The sequence below is a fragment of the Protopterus annectens genome, chromosome 3.part1 (assembly GCF_019279795.1).
Source record: "Protopterus annectens isolate FY-2018-M chromosome 3.part1, PAN1.0, whole genome shotgun sequence".
In the NCBI taxonomy this organism is placed as follows: Eukaryota; Metazoa; Chordata; order Ceratodontiformes; family Protopteridae; genus Protopterus; species Protopterus annectens.
In genome coordinates this window covers 1,341,735,325-1,341,762,066 of record NC_056732.1, presented here as the reverse complement: position 1 = coordinate 1,341,762,066, position 26,742 = coordinate 1,341,735,325, and the positions used below count along the sequence as shown (strand labels likewise).

Genomic DNA, 26,742 nt, shown 5'->3' with positions numbered 1-26,742 from the left:
GCCAGGGGTATATAAGATGCATCCGACACCATTTTCTTCAGTCTTTCTTGCCGCGTGGTGCCCAAAGCAGAAGCAGTTCGCAAGTGCCGGTCGGCCGACTCCTGAGATTTTCAAAGTCGAATTTCAGATCCGAAGTCTTCAATAAAGCTAAGTACCCCGTTTTTTTTGTTTTTTTTTTTGTGTGTGTGTAATGCCCTAGCCAAACATGTCCTACAGAATGACACGACACAGACCTTTAGGTTTATGGTTCTAGAATTTATATACACCACAGAAAGGTTAGGAAACAGGTCATCAGGGGTATAAAACAAGCAGCCGATGCCATTTTCTTTAGTCATTCTTGCCGCGCAGTGCCCGAAGCAGAAGCATTTCCCAAGTGCCGGTCGGCCGACTCCTGAAATATTCGAGTTTCAGAACTGGGATCTTCACTAAAGCTAAGTACCCCGTTGGGGAAACTTTTTTCTTGCTCCATACCGATGTCAGAAAAAGTTAATAATTGTATTACTTGTGGGAAGCAAATACCTCATAAGGATTTCCATTTATACTGTATTCCTTGCCTAGGCCCTGATCACAATGTGCCTGGCTGTCGGTTTTGTGCTAGATTTAACCAACGCACTATTAAGCGTCGGTATATTTTTGCCTCATAGTATTTTGGAAACAGATTTAACTACCCAGAAATGTCGGATAGCAATCCGACTACCGGAGTACATAAAAAACGCAAAGAAAAGGACAGAGAGAGACAGTTGAGGTCCAAAACCGATGACGAAGCTTCTCTTAAGCCAGTCGCCGGTTCGCTGGTACTCAGTGAGGCACTTTCGCAGCCCCTGATACTCGCTACTTTAGAGTCACAGGCCCCTACCGACACCCATGTGGAGTCCGGCATGCCGCGAGATACTCAAAGTATTGGACCCACGGATGTATCTCCCTCGGATGGGTCCGGAGCCGCTGAGCAGGCACCGACTTCTGAGGGTGTATTCAGGCCTCAACATCTTTATATCAAACCGACGACAGCTGCAAAACCAAAGACAAAAGCAACTTCTAAAACTAAAAAATTGACGCATGAGCCACGTGCACAGGCCTCTATGCCTAAAAGACAGATGATCAAAATGGCTGAAGACCTTATTACCTTGATCAGAGGTTCCCATCCCCCTCCAGATAAGAGGCCTAGGCAAGACACTGATTATGAATCTTCACATCAGCTTTATATTTCTTATGATTCCTCTTCTGATCAGGAATTATCTATACCTCCCTATGAGAATTCTGATGCAGAGGAGTCTATACCATCTGCATCACCTCCTGAGGATTATTCATTTGGAGAAACCTTGCATACTTTGAGGGAGCATTTTCACTGGGAGAGTCAAGATTTCTCAGAATCAAAAAAGAGGCTCAGGGATTTCCTTCTTCTCTCTCAGCACAGGCCTTTAGCCATACCCCCTGTTTTAGACATTGTGGATGATGTGTTTTCGGAGTCAAGCTTGACACCTGACTCCTTATCTCCGGCTCCCTGGAAACCTGACAGATATTACAGGGTCCCTGGCTCTCACAAAATTTTATTTAGAAACCCTGCTGCTGATCCTGAAACTATTTCACAGGGTCCAAAGGGAGTTAAGGCCTGAACAGCAAAAAAATCCTTCCCCCTCTGACAAAGATTCAAGGGCACTGGATAGATGGGGAAAAAAGGTTTATACATCTGCAACCTTGGCAATTAGGGCCTTAAACTGCAAGTTTCATATGCTCAAGTATCAACAACATGTTATTGGATTGCTGAAACAGAAAATGATGTTGATTTCTGAATGTGCAGAAAATAAAGAATTGCATGAATTATTGCATGCAGCTGAACAGGTTGGAAAGCATACTTTGCAATGTGGTTTTGATTCCTTAGAGGCCTCCTGCAGGGCCACAGTTACTGGATCTGTGATTAGGAAGCATGCCTGGCTAAAGGAACAAAATTTGCCTGATCATGTTAAAGCTAAATTACTAGATGCACTTTTAGAGCATGATACTCTGTTTGGTATTAAGGCAGAAGAGGTTTTAAAGAAAATGGAAGACAAAGCTAAGTCTATGCAAATGTTAAAAGACTTCTTACAAGTGCAGCCACCAAGATTCAGTAGACACTGGCTTACAAAAAATTGGTCCTTTCCTGTGTCAGACAGAGCTCAAAGGGGCAAATCCAGACGCCTTAAGGGTTCCAGATACCAGGCACAAGATTCATACAGGTCAAAGCAATGGGGCACTTCCACCTCCAAATCTTGAGGAGACAAAACACAAACCTACAGAAAACAGTCCCAATGACTTCCCACTGCCTTCACCAAGCACTTATCTTTTGGCAGCACCCTTAAGGGGAAAATTAGCACTTTTTGCTCAAAATTGGCAGTTAATAACCCAGGACAAGTGGGTGCTAAACATAGTATCACAGGGATACATATTCGATTTCCATACTCTGCCAATGGCAAACAGTTGGCCAGATCTGCCAAAAAATCAATGGGCAGAGGCACAGAAACAGGTTACGTCCCTCATGGATATGAGGGCCATTCAGCCAGTACCAGAACAGGAAAAAGGACAAGGTTTTTACTCAAGACAATTCTTGGTACCCAGAAAGGACAAGGCCTGGAGGCCAATACTGGATTTATCGATTTTGAACACATACCTGGACATTCCAAAATTCAAAATGCTGACTTTGCAGCAGCTTCTGCCCATGCTGGGCAAGAATGCTTGGCTGGTGACATTAGACCTAAAAGAGGCATACCTGCATGTCCCAATAAGGCAATCGTGCAGAAGATACCTCAGATTCAAGGCTGGCTTAATGCATTACCAATTCTTTGCACTGCCCTTTGGCTTATCTACTGCGCCCAGGGTCTTTACAAAGTGCCTGGCACCAGTAATTGCATTTTGCAGTCAAAGAAGTATTCAAATATATCCTTACTTGGACGACTGTCTCATTCAAGCAGAGAACAAGGACATTCTTCTTCAACAGCTGGCATTTGTGAAATGGCTTCTAACATGCCTAGGGTACACAATAAACAAAAAGAAATCACAACTGCTACCCTCTCAAAAGATAACATTCCTGGGTGCAAACTTGAATATAACTGCCCAGATGGCTTACCTCACGCCAGACAAGCAAAGGCAACTGACTACTTACTTCAAACTGATGGCAACAAAAACCCAGTTGTCTGCAAGACAAATTCTGATGGCTTTGGGCTTCATGGCATCCTGCATTGTACTGATTCCATATGCAAGACTGCATATGAGGAAACTTCAGTGGTACCTAAAAAGTTTATGGAGTCAACATTGTCACAGTCTGGAAACAATGATTCCTCTCATTCCCTGCCTACAACAGGAGTTTCTATGGTGTGCAAAGGCATGTCACCAAAAGAGATGCTAGCTGTTCAAAATGCCCTGACAGCCTTCAAGGACTTACTTTATCCAGGACAACTACTGATAAAGACGGACAACACCACGGTCATCTGGTATATAAACAAGCATGGAGTCATGCACTCATACCCCCTTTGCAGATTAGCCATGGTACTGTGGGACACAGCTTTGACTTACCAAATACATCTTCAAGCTCAGTTCCTGCCAGGAAAACAAAATACTCTGGCAGATGATTTAAGCAGAAACCTTATGATCCTTACGAGTGGAAACTAGATCCACAAGTCTTCAGCATGATAACAAAGAAATGGGGGAGCCCAGACATAGATCTATTTGCCTCCCCTCAAATTATCAGTTGAAAAGATTCTGCACAAGGACTTGTCACAGACAAGCATGGAAAGTGGATGCCCTATCCTTCAGTTGGAAAAACCTAGCAGTTTATGCCTTTACTCCACTGCCTCTTCTTCCCAAGGTCCTCCTAAAAATCAGACAAGAGAAACCAAAGATGATACTAATTGTCCCGGACAGCCCCGCCAATACTGGTACGCAATCCTAAGGAACTTGTCTCAATACCCAGCTTGGACCTTACCTCAAAGACCTCAACTACTGTCCCAGCAAAACAATCAGATCCTGCACAATCAACTCCAGACACTGAACCTGGCAGCATGGCTGATCATGTAGTTATACAAACAACACCTCTCAGTAAAGCTGTGATGGATGTCATTTTGGAAGCCAGAAGGCCTAGTACTAGAAAATCTTATGCTTATAAATGGAAGAGATTCTGTGCTTGGAATCAAGCACGAGGAACTGATGCAGCAGAACCGAATATTCCTCAGATATTACAATACTTGACTGAGATGCTTGACAAAGGCCTATCTTTTTTCATCAATTAAAATCCATGCCTCTGCCATTTTGGCTCATTACAATACAGAGCCACCAATCTTTTCTCATCCTTTACTAAAGCAGTATCTTAGAGGAGCCAAAAATTTAAGGCCTCCTAGAAGATCGCCAATACCTGCATGGGACCTCATTTATTTGTTGGAAAAGCTCACCCTGCCTCCATTTGAACCAGCTGCTACTGCTGATATAAAGTTCTTATCATGGAAAACAGCTCTGCTACTAGCAATTACTTCAGCAAGAAGAGTCTCAGAGCTACAGGCCCTCATGGCTGTGGAGCCTTTTATCATATTTTACCCAGACAGGGTGTCTCTGAGGACAAATCCAACATTTATGCCTAAGGTTGTTTCCGTTGTGGCTCTTAACCAAACTATTCATCTGCCAACCTTTTATCCAAATCCGCAGAACAAGGGTGAGAGAATTCTGCATTCCTTGGACTTACACAGACAGCTAAGATTCTATTTGAACAGGACTAAAGCTCTAAGAAAAACTGAGCAATTACTACTGACATATGCTGCAGGATCAGAAGGAAAGGCTATTTCAAAGCAGACTATTTCAAAGTGGATAAGCCACTGCATTCGTTTCTGCTACTTACACCATGGTAAACCTGTGCCCAAGGGCATTAAGTCTCATTTTACCAGAGCTGCAGCTACTTCAACAGCCTTTCTCAGATGAGTACCAACCAAAAGACATTCTAGAGGCTGCTACTTGGAGTTCTGTTCACACCTTTACAAAGCATTATCATTTGCCTCTCTACTCTATGTCCAGGGCAGGCTTTGCCACTGCAGTTCTGCAGGGCCTTATAGCCGCACCTAATGCTGTTTAGCTCCAGCCTCCCAACCATAGCTTTGGGATTCTACCCAATTGTAATGACTGCAGTACTGAAACAAGAAGAACATAGTACAGTTGTGTGCACTTATAATAAATGTAGATGTTCGAGTGTATTCACTTTTGCAGTCCAGGTTACCCGCCCGCCATCCCCCTTTCATTCTGAAGTTTATCTTTCCTTCTCTATCTTCTACAACCTATGTGGTGTATTTGCTTGTAGACGAAGGTATGGTTTATATTGATGCATGTATATATACTTTTGCTACCTTTTTGGGGCACCTGACATCTGGGGCAAGAAAAACTAAAGAAAATGGTGTCGGCTGCTTGTTTTAAACCCCTGATGACCTGATGTCATGGAAGAGGAGACAGCAACCGACGCAGGACCCAAGACTTTGGAATTCAGGCCGACTTGAGGGCAACCTGCCAGCAGATTACCCAAATGTAATGACTGCAACAGTGAATACACTCGAACATCTACATTTATGGTAAGTGTACACAACTGTACTTTTTCGTTCCTTGCTCCCTTGGACCTGTGACTTAGATGATAAGATCTTGTTTCTCATTGGCTTATTGATTTTTAAATACTTTTAAAAAGTTTTTTGTTTGTTTTCTTGTATATGTCTGATGAAGGGTGTATCCTGAAAGTGCTTACATTTTGTATGAAAAGTTCTATGTTTTTACTACAGCCTGGTGGTCCGTGAAGTCTTTTTTGCTTTTCTTTTGTAAAGTTTTGCTTACATGGACCTTTAGTGCATCTACTTGCAATTTTTGTTTCTTCATTCTGTTGTTTTACAAGGATCAGGCACACATGGCTAACTGTGTTGATACTGTTGAGTTAGAGTATCAGCCAGCTACACCAGTAGCTAAGACTTTTCGTGAGCATATCACACGGCTTGCGACTATGGGCTACAATCCCCTCTTGAAGGCTACGTTCTCTAAAGAAAAAACTGATGCAACTACAATGGTATCTGCTGCTGAAAGTGAGTGTTTTTTGGAACTGTTCTCTTATTTAGATAAGGACTTATATAAGCTCAAAAGGCTTCAGTGGCAGCATCTACATATGGAACCCTGTCTACATTTCCATATAGTACCTCGAGGCAGGAGAACCCTTTATATGCCTACCTATGGAGAGCACCATCCAGAATTGTTGACCTCCTGGCAGGCCGTTAATCTAGAAACCAGCTATCAGTATATGAGGCTGTTAATGGAGTTTTTTCAACCAGATGAACAGCGGTTGATTAAACCCATAGAGTGGCTACAGCTGGATATTGAGAGGAAGTTTAAGGCCTAGGATTATTTGTTTAAATTGGATACTCTATACTGTGCTATAAGTGCCTATGACATTAAGCTACAACAAGTGAAGATGAAGAACCTTGATAGAGATTTTGTAGATTTCAGTAAGGGAAACATTTTTGTACGGCCAAAAAGCACTTTTAACCACCATCGCAATCTTTGAGGGGTTTGTTACAAGGAGGAGTAAGATTGGAGAATTCAGCTGGTAGGGCTAGACCAGCTATCCAATTACATTGCAGCAATGATGAGTCAAATGCTGTGACTCCTCCACAAGCCAGTGTGGAGCCAATACAATGGAGGAAACTCTGGAGGAGGCATTACCAGTGGTGGTACCAGCAGCTTGTGCGTTGAACATATCTGCAGAACAACGCACTGATTCTGAGAGGCCTGCTATACATTTGTTTAGTAAAGAAGCAACAGCATCAGTTAGCTGAGATTTGGGGGCAAGACCCAAGACTCTTTATTCCCAGCTCTTTCTTCTCCACTTGCCTGTACATGTGAAGATGAAAAAGGACAAGAGACTGGGGAGACAGGTGATGGGGCGAAGTCAACAGTTGGGGAGCAGAGAGCGAAAACAGAGAAAGATATACATATGACTTCAGGTACTGCTAAGCTTGTCTATACTTTATCCAGTACTGTTCTATCTGATATACAGTTTCATGTTCTGAATAAAGGTCTAAATTTTATCTCAACAGAGAAACATAACACTGATGTTGTTCTGGACCTTAAACAATTTGGTAAAAATTTGCAGTTAAGAAGGATGTGTGGTACTTTTGACTACTCAGACTTCAGTAATCACCCTTTATGCAAAGCCAGTTTACATGTTCCACCTAGTCATCCAGTTGTAGAAACGTTTGTAAAAACTTGTGAAGACCAGTTAAAATGTCTGTATAGCAGTAATGATTTTAAGAATTTTCATAATTTGTCAAATGAAGAATAGATAGTGTTAAAAACTTTAAATGAAAATTTTAATATTGTTATACGGCCAGCGGACAAGGGCAGGGCCATTGTTCTGATGGATAGAGACATATATATTAGCAGAATTAAGTCTTTATTGGGGCATGATGCTACTTTTGAATGCATTACTGTGAATAATACAAAAGACATTATAGCACATGTTACTGATGTTATATCGGAGTTAAGAACAAATGACATTTTAAAAGATGGAATTTTGAATTTCATCAAGGTAGAACATCCAATAGCACCTATTTTTAAAGCACTACCAAAAATACATAAGAATCAACAATACCCACCCCCTTAGACCAATAGTTTCTGGCAGGGGTTGGGTCACTGAGTATTGTTCTGTATGGGTAGAACATCAGTTGAAATCTATTGTTTGGACCATTCCTAGAATTTTGAAGGATAGTGCACACTTTCTAACTACCTTGTATGAGTTTTTATCAGGCAAAAGTTTTGTTATCCCTCCATTGTTGGTTACTCTAGACGTAAAAAAAAATATTTACGATTATTCCCGATGGTTATAGAATACAGGCAGTGAAACAGCTTTTAAGGCTTAATGGCACTTAAATAAGAAAAAAATGACACAGGCAGTATGCTTACTGCAATTCTTCTTCTTCTTTCGGCTTTTCCCGGTTAGGGGTCGCCACTTCAAAACAATATATTTTTATTTGAATAGCAACATTACTGGCAGAGATGGGGGGTTGCCATGGGCACCCCCTATGCCAATTCATAAGCGAACCTGGTGCACAGTGGGAGGATGAGTTTTTGTTTAATAAAGATCACGAATGGAAACATTCACTCTTATTCTATACCCACTTTGTGCATGATGTCTTCCTGTTATGGGAGGGCAATGTTGAAGCTTTGAGCAATTTTACATCTTATTTAGAATCCACTACTAACTTTTTGCATTTTACTATGCAGTACTCCTATAATGAAATTGATTATCTGGATGTTGTGTTACAAAGGGATGAGCTGAATCATTTTAACACCAAGATTTTTAGAAAACCATGCTGGAGGAATGGCCTACTAGCTAAAGATAATATGCATCCCAACTACGTTTTTCGTAATGTTATCAAAGGGCAGGCTGTCAGAGCCTCATGGCTTTGTACGAACGATTATGATTTAAATCAGGAATTAGAAGCTTTGACTGCCAGATTTGTTGAGAGGGGGTACTGCACTAAGGAAGTGGAAAACCATGTTTCTAATGCTGTACAAAGCAGAGATACAGTGGCAGCACCATGGTTCTCTAAGAATGGTATTGGATATAGGACAAGTAACTCAGTGAGGCAGGCTCAGCCTAGAAGTAAATTACATTTGTATATCAAGTATAGTAAGGATATAAAAGAGGTTTGTGATGTAATATGGGGTAACTGGAAGATTTTACAAACAGATGATACTTTAAAAGAAATAGTGGGAGCAGCACCAAATTTTGTTTTTAAGAAGAGCAGGAACCTTAAACAGATCTTAGGTGACAAGAACTATAAGAAGAAGCAGGTACTTGAACAGAAAGCAGGTAAAATAGGTATGTGTCCCTGTCAGCACTGTAAATCATGCCCTTTAATATCTAGAGTCCAAGAATTTGTACATCCCATTGACAATAGGGTATTCAAACCTAAACTGTTGGCAAATTGTAATTCAATGAATGTTGTGTACCTGGCTAGGTGCCTGTGCTGCACACCATTTCATGTTGGGAAGACCAACTGTAAAATTAAGGATAGGATCCTGAAACACTTATCAGCCATATGTTTGAGCAATACACACAATGCTCTCTTTCAACATATTAAAGAACACTCAGGACACCACTTTACTTTCATGGCTTTACAACTGGTTAAGATGAATGCCAGAGGGGAGATATTGTCAATCAGACTGAAAAGTGTGAGGTACAATGGATTGTAACGCTAGATGTTGACAGAAGTCCAGGACCCAGTGGAGTGGTAACTTTAAAACCTGTTCTTAGGAGGTGTAGACCTGTGACTTAGATGATTAGATCTTGTTTCTCATTGGCTTATTGATTTTTAAATACTTTTAAAAAGGCTTTTGTTTGTTTTCTTGTACATGTCTGATGAAGGGTGTATCCTGAAAGCGCTTGCATTTTGTATTTAAAGTTCTACGTTTTTATTACAGCCTGGTCATCTGTGAAGTCTTTTTCACTGTTCTTTTGCAAGGTTTTGCTTACATGAACTTTTAGTGCCTCTACTTGCAATTTTTGTTTCTAAATTCTCTGGAAACAGCAGCATGGTCGCCAAGTGTTTGTGATCTCTGTGGAAATGAGCTGTGTGTGCCAAGGAATGTAATGCTACCTCAACAACCTTCTGTAAAAGCAAAATAAACTCTACAAGCTGCTGGTAAGCAAATGTTTAAAAAGCAATGAGAAGGAGGTTCCAAAAATTCTCCAGAACAAAGGATAGTTTAATAAATCTGCATGACTATGTACAAGACTCCCCTTCCCACCCTGTTAAACCATTAATCCTTCTAGAAAATCTGAACCACCATTTCTGTCTTTAGAAGCAGATAGGTTCTAAGAATAATCCATCAAGGTTAGAGATGGCAGTAGGAGTCTGTCCCTCCTTTCTGAGGGATTCCACTGCATCCACCAGACCAAACTCCTCTTTTCCTTCCTATCATTCGGTGTCTGCTGTCCTAAGGTTTGATGGAAGCTATCCCTCCTCCTCAGGTAGGAAAAGGATTTTATTCAACAATATTATGGCACCAAAGAAAGAAGATTCTTGGACAGCAGATCTGGATCTTTGCTTTCTGAACTTGTTTGTGATAGTACCCAAGTTCAAAATGTTATCCCTTCACAACTTATCCCTTATTCCCCATTTGAGTTTTCCAGTGACCTTAGATTTAAAAGATGCATATTATTGCATTCCCACAGATTCATATTTCAGATGTTTCTTAAGGTTTTCTGTGTCTGGATCATACTATCTATTTTCTCCATTACCCTTTGGTCTAACCACTGCTCCAAGGGCATTCACAAAGTGTTTAGCTCCTGTAATGCCCTACTACAGACTGCAGGCTGTCCACATTTTTCCTTATTTAAATGGCTTGCTTACCTTTGCGGAGACTTTTTCAAGGTATCAAGAATCTCTCAGCTCAGTAAGGGATCCCCTACACAGACTGGGGTACCAGGAGTACATACAGAAGTCTTGTCTAAGTCCATCTCACAGGATTGTTGAGGCGTCCCCTGGACACCTCGGTTCAAATACTTTTCCTTTCACAAGAAACAATATATCTGTATCTAGATCTGTGCTTGAGTTTTTCCACTCTGATTGGTGTCAAAGCAAAGAAATTCCTCAGGATTCTGGGTCTCAAGGCTTATATGATTCGTGCGATCCCTCTTGCAGGACTGCAGAATAGAAAAATCCAGTGATACCTGAAATGTCTATGATCCCAGCATTAACGTCCACCAATATTCCAGATTTGGTGTGTGTAAACGGAGAGATTTTTTGTTGTAAAAAATTTCCCAGATAGATGCATAGCTTCATATGTAATTACTAGGCTAGCTACTTTTGCAGGCCAATTTTAAGGCTAGCCAGTTTCCCTTTCAGTGCTTGAATTTAATTAACTTATCTTGTTTGATGTTAAGACTGGCCTTACCCATCCCATGGTTGATAATTATGTATTACCCCTTGTGAGAATAACTGGGATCATACAGTAGATAATTTGAGAGGACCCTTGTGTTGACTAAAGCATTTAGGAGCTGCTTCTATCCATTAGTAGTACCGGAAAGTTTGGGGGACAGTCAAGGGGTACATTTTTTATTTTCTATTTCTAGATGCTTCAGAATATGCTTGGAAAGTAGTGTTGTTGGGATAAAAGTGTAGGGTCTTTAGAACAGAAAAGATGGGCCAAAACACACAAAAGTGATGTTAGTACTTAGAAATTATCTCAACTTTCTCATTCATCAGTGATTTCAAAGGTTGTTACAGGTATTTACATACACCACCACAGTGAAGTGGTACATAGACAAAGGGAACCATATCCTACCCTCTGTGCAGACTAGCCATGGTATCTGGAGTATAGCTTTTCAGCACAATCTCACTCTACAGGCATCTTAACATGTATACCATCAGAATACAATTGTGTGATGAACAAGCTAAGCAAGAGCAGGACAGGTCCTTGTGAGAGTGGGCTTTGAATCAGGGATGTTACAGACATTGATCTAGCTGTGGGAAACATCTGAAATAGATCTTTTTGCCCCCACTAACAACAATCATTTAGCAAAATTCTGCTCCAGGACTCCATGCCAGAAGGCCTGGGAGACCGATGCCTTTTGTTTTTCATTCAACAGGAATGTTCCTGTATGCTTTTACACCCTTTGCACTAACATCCAGGGTCATTCTGAAGATTCAGAAGGACTGTACAAGAATAACTGCAGTGACTCCCTTCTGGTTCAAGCAATAGTGTTTCTCTCTTCTTTTGAAAATAGCCAGGGGCATTTATTTACCACAAACGTCTTCACAGACAGGATTTACTTACACAAGACCAAGTGTACTTGAGGCATCTCAATCTTAACAGCAATAAATGACTGCCTAGATCTTAGAATTTTTATACCTTCCTGGTACCTTTTTATGAGGACATGCAGCAGGTTTAAAGCAGGCCATAAATCCTGCTACTAGAAAATCATTTATTAGTAAAGAAGAAAAGGTTTACTCTTTGGTGCCAAGAAAAGAACCAGCACCCATTCAGGGATAGTGTTCTCTGGTTCTGCATTGTTTGTGTGAGTTGCCATCCTATAGCTTGTCATTATCCTCTATCATGCTTCACCTGTTGGCCATTTAAGCATGTCTGTACATGAATCACCTTCACTGCAGTCTCATGTGGAAAATGTTTTTGAAAGGGGTGTTACATATAAAGCATCCTAGATTTCAAGTGGATTTTCCTTGGGATCGTAATTTGCTGTTAGTATAACTAAAGTTTGCTCTATTTGAATAATCTCATCAGGTTGTCTTGAGGTTCTTAACATGGAATACAGTGTTACTTCCTGCTATGACCTTCTGCAACATTATCTTAGTTGCAAGCTGTTATGGTGGGTCAGCTTTATCTCATTTTCCAAAAGACAGTGTATCCTTTAGAATGAATCTTTTATTTATGCTTGTAATGGTAGTTGAGATTTCCTTTAGCAAGGATATCCATCTCCTTCTATTCCTTACCTAACCAAATATGAAGGAAATGTGATGCTTGTTAATCTGGATGTCCACAGACAACTCCGTTACTATCTTGTCAGAACACAGTCTTGCAGGATCTCTGATCTGCTGGTCTTTTCTTGTTAAAAAGAGAGAGAGAGAAAACCTGTGTCAATTCAAACAGTTTCCCGATGGTTGCCTCTTGTCATTACTATTTTTATACCCATCACAACAAAACTATTCCAAGCAGGGTCAAGACTCATTCTACCCGGGCCTTGGTTTCTTCTGTGACTTGTTGTAAAGGGTTGATTGCTTGAAGTTTTCTAGATGTTGTAACTTGGTCCTCTGTACCCACTTTTACAAAATACTATGAAATAGATTACTGCTTATGCCTATGACAGGCTTTGCTTGGATCTTTTTCCAGGGGCTCCTAGACCCTCCTCTCAGTATAAGCTATGGTAATCTACTATTATGTCTTAAGCTACTGAAGCAGTGAGTCATTTGAAGAACATAGTATAGCTGTGTATGTAGACTTTCCCTAACAGTAGATGTTCGAGTGTATGCTGCACTCCTTAGCTACATCCTCTTGTTTTTTGTAAGTGTTTACCACGATATAGACATTTATTATTATTATTTTCCTAACGTTATCCTTCTCAGAGCTGTAGCCTCTCTCTCTCTCTTGGCATGAAAATCTGAAGGGCTTGGCACCCAAACCAGACTTTGTTATCTCAGCTCAAGCTAATGGTTTGAGTGCATGGAAGATGCCCTTAAGCTTTGGAAGTTGGCTGGGTATTATATCATTACCGGGCTATAACCCATATAGCTTAGGCTACTGCACTAGTGATAATTTAAACATCTGCTATTATGGTAAGTTTACTTGTACAGCTGTACTGTCCTGTCTACTTGTTGTGTCTTTTGGCTTTTCCCGGTTAAGGGTCACCACAGTGGAACTCTGGTCCGCTAATGATTGGCAGTAGATTTTTACGTGCCGAGTTGCCGGCCCTGATGCACAACCTTCAACGAGCTGGTAAACTTCTTTGAATGGGTTACAGAAGTTGTAGGAAGTGGCTGTGTAGTACACATGCCATATCTTAATTTGACCAAGGCCTTCAACACCATGCCCCATGCTGACATCATATAGAAGCTACATGCTTTAAAAATCAACCTATATGTGGTTAGTTAGATAGCAAACTGGCTGAAAGACAAACTCACAGAATGCAAGTTACAGGTGCCTCCTCAAAGTATGAATGTAACCAGTGATGTCCCTCAGGACTCTGTGCTCTTTTTGGCATTTACTTCTCAGACCTCCAAGCGGGTTGTTGTTAAGTCACCCACCAACATCCATACCTTCCAGAATGAACTTCATAGTAAAATCTTGATGTACTTAAAATGGCCTCAGACTAAATGCTAAAAAGTGCAGTATCATCACTTTTGGTAGACAACTCTTCCCTAACCATATTTTATAACGAACACACACACCACTACAAAATGAAAATACATCAGGGACCTAGGAACTTGGATTGATAACTCCTTGGTTTTTGGCAAATCATTTTACAGTGGATATCAGGAAATCCTTTTATATAGCACAACTAATTGCCAAAGGACTATCATCAAGGCCTAAAGAGGTAATCACAGCCTTATAATTGGCACTGATCAGACCAATTATTGAGTATAGTGCCCTCTTCAGGCATTACTTCACTAAATATGTCAAACAGTTAGAAATACTGTAAAGGCTCCTGCCCATAAAGATCTGCGGCCTAATTTCCCTGAGCTGTTATGAGAAGCCAGAAGCTCTATCTCTTTATTCAGTGTTTTATAGACTTTAGACGGGAAATCCTGGTCTCACTGGTCTCACTTGCACCATTAGAGACCCAGTTGTCCTGCACCTCCTGTATCTCTGCAAGTTCAGTATATCTACCAATACGAAAACCAGGGACCTAATTCTTCAACAAATAAATAAAATACTGTGGATGGACAGGTTGATAACTCAATGCCTCCCAAACCTCTGGAATAAACTTCCCCCCACATGATAAGCATTGTGATTGTCTTCCTTTAAACATAAACTAGATGTCTGAATGGGTATACAAAACCTTACTCCAGAATTGATGGGTATGGCATTAGAGAAGGTACTGGCAACAAATGAATGGCCTTAAGCCACAGTGGCCTTAGGATATCCATGAATCTATGGCTTAGCAGCTCAGAACCTTAATCCTCAATACAGACTGATTTTATTAGTATTAGGCACTTCTCAGGATGTGTCATGGTGCAAATGATCATATTCTTCTATCAAAGGATAATGACTTTGTTATAAGGACTACATGTCATAAAACACATGTATTAGTTGACTGTGTACGCTGTAGCTTTAGTCACTAGGAAAATAAGACTTAACTGTTTAAACATTCCAAAATGCTGAAGTATTAAAGCAACATATTGTATACCCAGTCACAGAGGAGGGCTTCTAGTTTAAGACTAACAAATATCATTATCCTTGGGCAGACATTATGGTTTAACAAAAAATCCCACGCAAGAAGATTTTGAGTGAACATTTATAACCAAATCATTAAAAAGCACCCAAGAGTCTGATCTTGTAGAAGTGAAAGAATTTATGACAGAAGGCCATACATTCTTGGTGTGAAATTTTAAAATGCATGCCTACTCATACCTCTCAACTGTACAGAGTTTTGCAGAACATCCATGATTTTGCCTCATATTTCTGCCCTGTCTCTAGTACATTTTTTGATTTTCTGGTAAATCAGTGACAATTGCAGTTAGTCAGTAATGCCATACATTCATGTTTCATACATCTTATTGCTCAGAAAATGGATTGTGATGCCACAACCTACTGTTCTAAGTTTTTTAGTTAGAGTCATATTTTAAAATTGTACCTGGTTTTGGTCCCTTGATCCTTCATTATTTTTGGGTCTTGCCAGAATTTTGAGCAAAGAATTTCAGAGGCATTTTTACTTCAGATCGTCTTTCTGACTAGGCTTCATAATTATAATATTAAAATAAATAGAAATCGTAGCGGTCAATGGATAAAACGACTCTTTTATTAGAATACTGTTGAGCACTTTTCATTTGTCTCAAATAGCAAACTTCATCAAAGAGTAACAAAAACTAACAACCACTCACTTATATAACCAAAATTACCATTTCCCTACAAACAGGCATTGACAATATCTTATGTCTTTACTTAGATATATAACTTTATCACATTAAATATTACTTTTAAACTTGCTTATTAAAACTTATTACAACATTATAAAAATTGTTACTATAAAAATCAAGTACCTGATCATTATAGGCAACATATATCATAATACTACTTCATTACTTAACTATAAATACTGGAAGTATCTACTTATGGAAATGTTGTAACCATTAACCTACAATGTGTTAATGAAAAATAAAATAACAAAACCTACTAAACATATATTTAAATTTCAAAAATTTAAATTCAATTCAATGGGCTGTTAATGTTTATAATGATTTATGGAAACCCCCACCGCTAAATCAATGGCTAATTAATGAACAACAGATTGTGCTAAGTTCCAATAATTTGGAGGGAGGGGGGAACATTATCAAAGTGTTGCTTAATCAGTTTGACAGTAAACTGTCTAGACATAAGAAACTGCACCTCCAGAACATTTATCTAATGGATTGTATAAAAAAACAAGGTGGTGCCAAAAGGTTTACGAGTATGGCACTATCCTGCTAGTCTTATATAAAATTCTATCTTGCACAATCAACTTATAACAATGTTTGATCTAGATTGTTTTGGATTTTTTAGAATTGCTCCAGTATAACCAGAAGGAAATTGATGGACTAGTTAATGAATGTAATGAGCTAGAGTCTCATTTGCAAGTGAATAATGAGTATGAGCGATACAAATATGAGCACCAGCTTATTTATACTAGTACAGAAAAAATGGCAATTGAATTAAAACAAAGGAAGCAAACAAAGTTAAACTGTGATAAGCAGCAGTGGGCATTCCTACCCAAAACCACCAAGGGTTGGTTTTAAAACTATGGATCGAACAGGGAGTAATATTGAAGAACAAGGGGCGAAGACAATTAGCCTCAAGTGAGAATGAATCGCAAATCAGTTTGCAAGAAGAACATTTGATTGCTAATGAATAGAATTATCCACCCTTGAGGAGATCAAAAAGAATTTGTTACAGAAATAATATCAATAATAACTCTAACTGGTCGGACAATCAAAATTCTTAGTCTGTCCAGGAGGAACCAGAGGGGGAGGGGGGCTACCAGGGATGGGGCAGGTTCATGAGATACGACCGCTGACCATGAACAATGGCAATAATGATGCCAACATTAATTTTATGGATAACTTTTTTAGTTTAGATAGTAATTTTAATGCCAATACTGTTCAATGCATACTCATTGAGAATGAAGAACTTTCATTATTGGAAAATGTAAGAGATGTTATTAATATTAATCACTGTAATGATGTTTTCAGTAATTCTGGTAATAATTTAAGGGCTATATTGGTTCAAGGAAATAGTAATGTTAATGAAAAACCTGTTATAGTGTCTAATACTGTTAAGGATTTTAAAATGTATAATTTTTTGGACAATATTATTGATGAAACTAGGGTGAATCTACTAAGTAAGGGTTTAACTTTTTTGCCAACACAAGAAACTAGGGTAGCCTTAATAGATTTAAAAATCTTTTTGCGCAAGTTGAATTTTAGAATTTTATTTGATAATGTTAATAATGACAATTACCAAAATAGATTACGTATTAGTAGTACCTTTAACTCTCCCCTGCATCCGGTTTTGATGTATGAAAAAATATGTGAATTGGATATTAGACATGCATTGACAAAAAGGACTAGCCACTATAGACATAATTTAACTGATAATGAGAGAGATATATTGGCATTCTTAATGCAGCAGAATATTAGAATCATGAAAATGGATAAGGGAGGGGGTTTAGTAATAATGGATATATTTGATGATAATAGGAGAGTCAATGCCATTCTTAACACAGAGAAATATGAGCAAATAAGTAAAAATTAGTTAAATATGGCATATAGAAGAATCAGTGAGATGCTTAATGATGTGTTCTTGGAAAGTAGGATTGACATTGATGCATTTAATTACTTAAATATGATCTCCCCCACTATTCCAACTGTTTGGATCACCTAAAATACATAAGGATATTAATAATCCCCCCTTTCTTCCCATTGTAGATGGGCGTAACTCATTAACGTATGCCTGTGAAAAGGTTTTGGATAATAAGTTGAAGAAATACTTGGAAAACCAACCGCAAATTTGTAGGGACTCATTGAATTTTTTGGAGTTAATAGGAAAATGTGTATTTACAGATGAAGTGTTATTTTTAACTGTAGATATAAAGGATCTTTTGTCTGTTATCCCACACTAGGAGGGTATTGAAGCTGTAGAAGAATATCTTTATGAGCAGGGAGTCTCACAGGATGAAGTTAATCTGCATATGGAATTATTTGATATTGTTTTAAAAAATAATTACATAACATTTGGGGATGAGTACTGTGCCCAACAGATGGAGGTTGCCATGGGTTCCCCATGTTGAACAATATTTGCAAATTTGGTTATGGCGGTATGGAAGAGACAATATGTTCTTAGTAGTAATTATAGTAAGTATATAAGCCTATATTTGCGTTACCTGGACAATATTTTTATATTATGGAAAGGGGATGAAAGAACTCTCCAAAATTTTCTTTGCCATATTAACAACACTACTAATTATTTAAATTTTACCCATGATGTTAGTAACCAAGAAATTAATTTTTTGGATGTCAACTTAAGTAAGGATAGGGTAAACAAAAGATTTAAGGCAAAAATCCATATAAAATCAATGTTTTCAAATTCTTTTTTTGCATTTCACCATTTCATATCCTAGAGGAAATAAAAAAGCAGTGGTAAAAAGGCAGGTCATCTGAGTTGAAAGAATGGTAAGCTTGGATGCGGACTTTGAAGTAGAATGTGGGTTACTTAAAAGAATGTTCATCAGGAGAAGGGTATTCAGAAAATATGCTTGATTTTATATATATATATATATATATATATATATATATATATATATATATATATATATATATATATATAAAATGAGGGCGGGTAAAAAGATTGTATGGGCATTTTGCTCCAATTCTTAATTACCAAATAGAAGAATATCAGATAAGATCTAATGAGGCACAATTTGCTTGATTGCGTTTATAACAATGTTTAATACACATTTTTATGAAATAAAGGCCATTGTGGTAAAAAATTGGGCAGTCATTTATGATGCAACATTTAGGGCTAAATTAAGGGATGGATTAAAAATGGTGGCAAGGTAAAAATCTTAAGAATTTAATCGAGCATTGTAAGAAACCAAGGAACAATCTTCATATGGGTATGAGAAGGTGTGGAATGTGTAATTATTGCAGTTATATATACCAAGGTCAGTTTGTTGAGATTCAAAATAAAAAGTATCGAATTCCTGGTAAATTCATTTGTAGGGTTGTCTATGTTGCTATTTGCCAGTTATGTCCAGCATATTATATAGGAAATACAACTAGGAGTTTTAAAGAAAGAATATATGAACACATTTATGCTATTAGAAAAGGGGTGTTAAATGCATTAGCAAAACATATAAATAAATACAAAGACCACCTATTCAAATTTTGTGTTACACAACAAATTAATGAGCAGGATAGAGGTGGTCCTTGGGCAGTTCAGTTAGAAAAGGCTGAATTAATTTGGCAACTGCAATTGCATTCATGTGTATGGCCAGGACTCAGTGATTATTGCACTATTAACAGTATACTTAGATTAAAGGCATTAGCAAGATGGTACATAATAGCAAAATAAAATAATCAAAATAATATTGTCATAGTTCATTCACATAATTAAGTTAATGGGCTGAATTGCAAATACATATATGAATATAAATATTTTTTATATTTCTATTATTTGATTTTATTTGATTTTTAAACCCTTTGATATCACCAGAGTTTCTGAAATTTACATATATGTTTAGTAGGTTTTGTTTTTTTTTTTGTTTTTCATTAACACATCATGGGTTCATGGTTACGACATTTCCATAAGTAGATACTTCCAGTATTTATAGTTAAGTAATGAAGTACTATTATGATGCATGTTGGTTGTAATGATCAGGTACTTAATTTTTATAGTAACAATTTTTATAATTTTTATAATGTTATAATAATTTTTAATAAGCAAGTTTAAAAAGTAATATTTAATGTGATGAAGTTATGTATCTTTAAGTAAAGATATAAGATATGGCACCTCCTGTTTGTAGGGAAATTGTGGTAATTTTGGTTATATAAGTGAGTGGTTGTTATTTTTTGTTAGTTTCTGATGAAGTTTGCTATTTGAGACAAATGAAAAGCGCTTAACAGTAGTCTAATAAAAGAGTTGTTTTATCCATTGACCATTACGCTTTCTATTTGTTATTTTGCTGGTTTGTGTACAGTTTTGGTCATTCATAATTATAATATGCCATATTAGGGTGAAAGCTTCCTGAGATTTTATTATAGAGTCCAATTACTTGATAAAATTTATTGACTTAACAGTATAAACATATGGTATTCCAAAAACTGACGTGCCTTTTTTATTCAATTTTATAGTCAGCAGAGACTGAAATCTTTCTTAAATGAGCTTAAATGACGAGTTTTGTTGTCTACATTGTCCAAGTGTTCATTGAAGTAACAAGAAAATAAGTGATTTATCATTTTATCAGAAATATGTAAGTTTTATTTATCTTTTTCAGTGACTTGCTACAAATATGTGAAATAAGGGATGCATTTAAGTCTGTTCTAATTTTAGAAATTTAAAAAAAAATCTTAAATTGTTTCATGTTTACTCAGTTTAAATGGTGATCATGTGGAGATATTTATTTCTAGAGTAATAATGTTATGAGATAGGCATTACTGTTAAAATGCTTCCATTATCTCATGATAAACCTTTCCGTGTACATTTTGTCATTGTATAGGGCATATTTCCTTAAATTTCATAGTGCAACCCTCAGTCAGGCAGATTTTTACATAAACATTATTAATACTATGCATATCTCACTGCTAATAACCAGGCAATAAATAAACAGAGCAGATGACATCAGTAAGACTACATTCTCAGGACCTCAGTAAAGACCTTCTCTTTTCCCTTCACTTTTCTAAGCTTTTTGTAATTGTCCTATACTTTCTCATTTATGGTTTTGTTATTAATATATAAAACATTATTCAAAAATGTTGTGAAGTTGCAGTTAGCCTGATTTCTTATGCTATTATTTCTACCACTCTATATATGTTCAACATGAACATCAGAATATATCATACAACTAATAAAGTGCAATATTTTAAGCAATGACATTGTGAAGTCATAGTCTTTGCAATACCTACTAGTATAATATTATCTAATGTCTTCCTGTCCAATTGTGGTAATGTATTGTGTTACTGTTTTACTGTCATTCAAACTGTGTGTTCATTGTTATGTTTTGCACGGGGACCAAACCAACATAATTTCGTTCATCTTGCACTGCTGTGTATATCTGATTGACAATAAAGTTTACTTTGACTTTGCATATATATTGTTTCTTGGAGCTGTCTAATTTGATTTGCATTTTATTTATAACACACAGATTGCTACAATCCGGTCATAATGCAGCACTGTGTGTCACTTTGAAATTTCTCCATTTGTTATTACTTGTTATTACTTTCTTTCATTGATATTAGATGATCCTTATGTGTCCTCCACATGACTGGTCATTTTTTGCATCCTTCCAGAGCTAAGTGTGTTATCAAAATTCATGAATGAAATTAACTTGCACTTAGACATCTATTACAAAATTCCAGTGCCACTAACCCAAAGCAGATGAATAATGCTATGGGATTTGCGGTCTAGAATTGTTTATAGTTATCCCTGAGAAATCACTGGTCTAAATATGGTATAAAGTCTTGTCAGTGGTGGTGTAGGATTGTAGTTAAGAACTTGTGTTACTATCCATTCTAGTACTGCTATCCTACTGCCTAGCTTAGATTGCTAATAATGCCTAAATTATTTCACTTGCTTTGTTTTGTTATAAGTTGCTCCACAGTATATCTTAAATTATACAATGATTTCTCATTAGTATTAAAAAATGTGCATGCTGATTAGTCAGCTCAACCAGTGTGCATGTTGTCAATTGAGTATATGCCAATTGAAAAAAAAGTCTGGCTGTCTGAAGTCCCATTGAGTGGCCAGACTTTTCTTTTGATGTATGCCATGGAGTATAAATCAAATACAAGAAAAATCAGGTAATATCTGCAAAACTAAAGAAACAGAAACATACTTGATTTACCTTGTATTTCTACACTGTCTTACCTCTAAACTATCTGTATTTTTAGAGAATGTCCACATTTTTTACTCATACTAACAAAAAAAAAAGCAACAGAGATTCTTTTTTCTTCATTGCATCTGTTGAACATACTGGTGTATTTCGTCACAATTATACAAAGACATTATTAAAGAAAGGTAAGCAATTTATTTCTTGAGTAATGTCATTGTATAATAACAGTAACACACAACTGGGTATGGGTCATGTACATTTACCGACAGTTTGTCTTTGTTTGATCACGTATGCTTTGCCTTTGTGATCAAACCACACCATCTGTGGGTAAATCCAGCATTACCCAAACCCAGTCATGGCTTATTGCTTAAATAGTATTGCTTGGATATCTTTTTTCTTCTGTTGTACACGCCACTGAAAATAGGTTTTTCCAGTTAAGCATTCCCAGGTAACAGATATAAATAAATAAACCTGCCAGCTAGCCGTACTACAGGATAGTAGAGGCAGAAAAAGGAATCAATAAATTGTGGGAAAAATGGTAGCAGTACTGTGACTCAAGAGAACTACTTGACAATTTATATTTTGAAAAAAGGTTCCCATTACAGTAATTAAGCAGTGGAATTTCATAGAATGGAGTATATTCTTCATCTACTTAGTATTTTGATAGTCCTTCTCTCTTATCTCAACTAAAGTTTTATTTGGCAGCTTTTTATGTTGTAAGCAAAATTTGTTTAACTATGTTGATTGTAATCATTTCCCCTGTGCTTCATTTATGTTATTTTCTTACTGTAGATAATCAGCCAACATTTCTATAGTATGTTTTACTACTCTCAGTTTGGAGTGATGTTTTCCCCTTAGAAGTCCTCTATAAAAGGGTTTATAATGACATAAATTACTGCAAGCAAATACTTTTACATATATATATATATATATATATATATATATATATATATATATATATACATACATACATACACACATATATATATATATATATATATATATTTATATTGATATATATATATATATATATATATATATATATATATATATATATTTATTTATTTATATATGTGTGTGTTTATATATATATATATATATATATATATATATATATATATATATATATATATATATACCTAACCAAATAATAGTCAACTTTGTGGCAGGTACATGTACCTCTCAGGGCTTAATATATTTAGCCGTTTGTCAGACCTGTGGTCACTTTTATGTTGGAAAAACAGAAAGGCGTTTGAGTAGGAGAATATATGAGCACATGTATAGTATTTTGAAAAAGGATGACAACAACGCCCTATATAAACACACTAAAGTTAGCCATGCTGACCATTTTTTTAGATTTAGTATTTTGGAGATTGTAGGTAAGAACTTTAGGGGGGGTGACTGGGGAAATCAGTTACTTCGGGCTGAGGTTAGATGGCAGTTGAGGTTAAATGCAACAGTTCCCCCAGGTTTAAACGAACACATCAGCTTAAAACCTGAATTGAGATATCGAACAACACAGTTTTGATACTGGTTTTAACTTTTCATTCAACCTTGACAACCTCAGTTTTTTTAAAAAAAAATTTATTTTTAAAAAACTTCATTTTTCAGAATAATACATTTTTTATTAGAAAGATTTTTTTATTAAAAAGATTTGTATAATTGAATGAATGTTTTATAAGATAAATAGTTTTGTTTGGGGAGTTTAAGTTTTTAAGGTTAAAAACACACTGTCACTTTAATTTTGAATTGGTTCTTTTCAATTGATGGTACTAGGTACATATAAAAATGGTGTTAGTACCTACTATTAATTGTTCTGATGAAGTCTATCGGCCAGCTTGACCTATCCTGTGGATTATTTTACCATTTTGGATTGTTGGATTGCTGACTCGTTTTGTGTACAGTGGATCATCTTATGTGGCCTGAATAAAGGTGTTTGTTATATGGTTGTCGTAGGTTTTTGGCTCAAGGAGTGGTTCATTGGATGTTATTAGTGGTCGTTGCCACTCTTTTACACACCTTTTTGGTTTACTATAGATATATATATATATATATATATATATATATATATATATATATATATGGGTCTACTTTGTTTCATTAAAAGCTCATTCACTGAATTTGAATTCCCCCTGGCCAAATCGCTGAAAGTTCAAATTACTGAAAACTCATTTCACCGAAGTGAAGTACTGGCACTGTGTACAGTAGTGTAAGGCAAGTAAAAGGTATATACCCTCACACACCCTAATTATTTATACCAACTCCAGGATCGCACTACAGTGGGGAAAAGAGTATATACCTTTTACTTGCCTTACAGTACTCTATACAGTGACAGTACTTCACTTCAGTGAAATGAGTTTTCAGTAATTTGAGCTTTCAACTATTTGGTCAGGCTGAATTCAAATTCAGTGAAATGAGTTTTCAATAAAACAAAGCAGCCCCATATATATATATATATATATATATATATATATATATATATATATATACACACACACATATACACACATACATACACACACACACACGTGTATTATGTATGTATGTGGGCATGTGTGTATATATCTATATCTATATATATATATATATATATATATATATATATATATATATCTATATATATATATATATATATATATATATCTATATATATATATATATATCTATATATATATATATCTACATATGCTGCTTGTTTTTTTTCTGTGCTAATGACTTACAGTGGTCAGCTGTTTATGCAGTAGCAGCTGCTAACTACAGGAGCAGAAGAATAAATATGAGCATTAAGTACTGGTTAAGAGCAAAAAGCAGGCTCTTAAGGAGTAATGCTAACAGCCAATGTAATTTCAGTGTGGTACCACTCTCGTGAATTCGTATCTGCCACCTTACCCGAAAATGAATTTGATAGCCTGCACTAGCGGCTTAGAGGGAGAAGCTCTGACTATGGCTCATGTGACTCAAGTTTGATTAGTAGTTCTATCACTTAGCAACATGAGCTGGGAGGATGAGCATGCTCATGCTTGGGGGTCAGGAATATTAGCCCAACTGCCTTATGCCACTGTTCTGCTAACACAGCCACGCTGGAAGGCTGAGGCATATCAGGATGTGGGAGCTAGACAGGGAGGACATGAGCATGACCACCCAAGACAGTGACAGTAGCCTTGTCAATATAAGTGTAGAACAACAGCATCAGAAGAGGGGTTAAGCCATTCACAGTAAAATATCTATATAGTTAGAATGCTGGCAAGGGCATAAGCAGCTCCAATGTGTGACTGTATGATGCACCCCCCCCCCACACACACACACACACATATACATACATGCACAGCTCTCAGCTCAGTGGATATGGGGATTTCCCATCACTGGGGAATGAATGGGGATCTAGAAGGGGGGATACTTGATGGCTGGCAGATGGGGGGTAGTATGTAATAAAAATAAAACAAATCTGATGTCTTGAGCAGCAACAGCAAACAGTATTTATTGACATGTTCTGGATTTAGATAGTCAGGTAATAACATTCTAAATTTTTTTTGAGTTGTTAAGGGATTAGACAAAGAACACTGGCAAATGGACTGCTCAGAGAACCACAGCTTGACTCAATTTTAATTGCTGTTCACTCTGACATCCTTCTGAGATTCATGTTTATATAGCAAGGCCTCTTGTCCTTGAACTATGCTGTGCTGAACAGCTGAGAGCCAACCTTAAGTATTAGAGTGTTTTAGCCAGCTATATGCTCTGCAGACTTCAGATATCATTGTTTTTATTTTGGCTGCTTTTGTGTCCATTTTTAACTTGTTGACAGAACCTGTGTATGTTTTTATTAAGCTGGACTGCCACTTCCAAGACATGCTGGATATTAAAGTGACTTTGGTGCTATATGTTAAATAACTGTTGTGTTTTGTGCTGAACAATCTGCACATTTATTTGCATAAACCAGCTGCAGCACACAGAGGTCATCTACTAACTCTGTTTTTGTATAATGCTATTTTAAAATCACTTTTACCACTTGCACTTAGGTTTAGTTTACATATAAAAGCTGCTGCCATTCAGCTTGGGCTTTGTGATATCCCACCTCAGTCTCCTTTGTTCTTGCCAGCGTTTACATGTTTGGTGGAGTGGCAGACACTAGGGTTATTTTTATCTGACTACTGATATAAAAGTTTTTCCTTAATTTTGGATTCTTAATGGCCATCGTTCTGTGTGTCTACCTTGATGATCGATATTTCAATGTTCTAATATTTTACATTGTACAGTTATTTTAAGATTCTACAGGGAAATATGCTGCCATTATAGTATTTTACACCAGTGAAACATTTTTAACACACAACCTATTTCAATTAAAAACAGGTAATCTGCTCCTCATTTTTAGCATGTCAGTATATAATTATTTGTATTTATTTTTATTACATAGGAATTGCCAGCAGAGCTATTAGGCCTCATTTAGGAATTGTGGACCCATTACACACATTGCATATGCCTACTAGGCTAGCAGCAAACAGTGGCTTTGATGTACTTTGGTAAGCATTTCTGGAATGTTTAAAAACTACTTTGCATTGCACAGCTGACAAATAGCACATTACAAGCACTAACGCTTGTCCTTCTATCTTGATTTTTATGATAATCTGATCTGATGGCAGATATTTCACTTACTTGCTTAAAAAGTTGCATGCTCTATCATTTTAAATAAAAAAGCATATATTATATAACACATACATGTTCATCACCTCTCTCTGTCAGTGCACACACATACATAGATATATAGAGAGGCAGAGTTAGATATATGTGGTTGCCAAACACTAGATCAAATTAAAGCTTCTTAAACTTTCTGCTGAAACTAGTAGTGTTTCTGTATGTCAACATGGTTACACAGAACGATCGAGATTGCATATAAGTGGGTATTAGGAAATAACCAAAATAAAAAATACCAAACCACAAAA

General features: G+C 36.9%; 1 protein-coding gene across 1 annotated transcript in view; it reads left to right on the top strand.

Moving 5' to 3' along the window:
- The window catches only part of ADHFE1 (alcohol dehydrogenase iron containing 1), a 1,104,832-nt gene that overhangs the window by 420,275 nt on the left and 657,815 nt on the right, over window positions 1-26,742 (top strand). Inside the window, exon 8 of the mRNA XM_044067374.1 lies at window positions 26,217-26,322. Coding sequence (XP_043923309.1) covers window positions 26,217-26,322 — 106 coding nt within the window. The remainder of the gene's footprint in view (window positions 1-26,216; window positions 26,323-26,742) is intronic.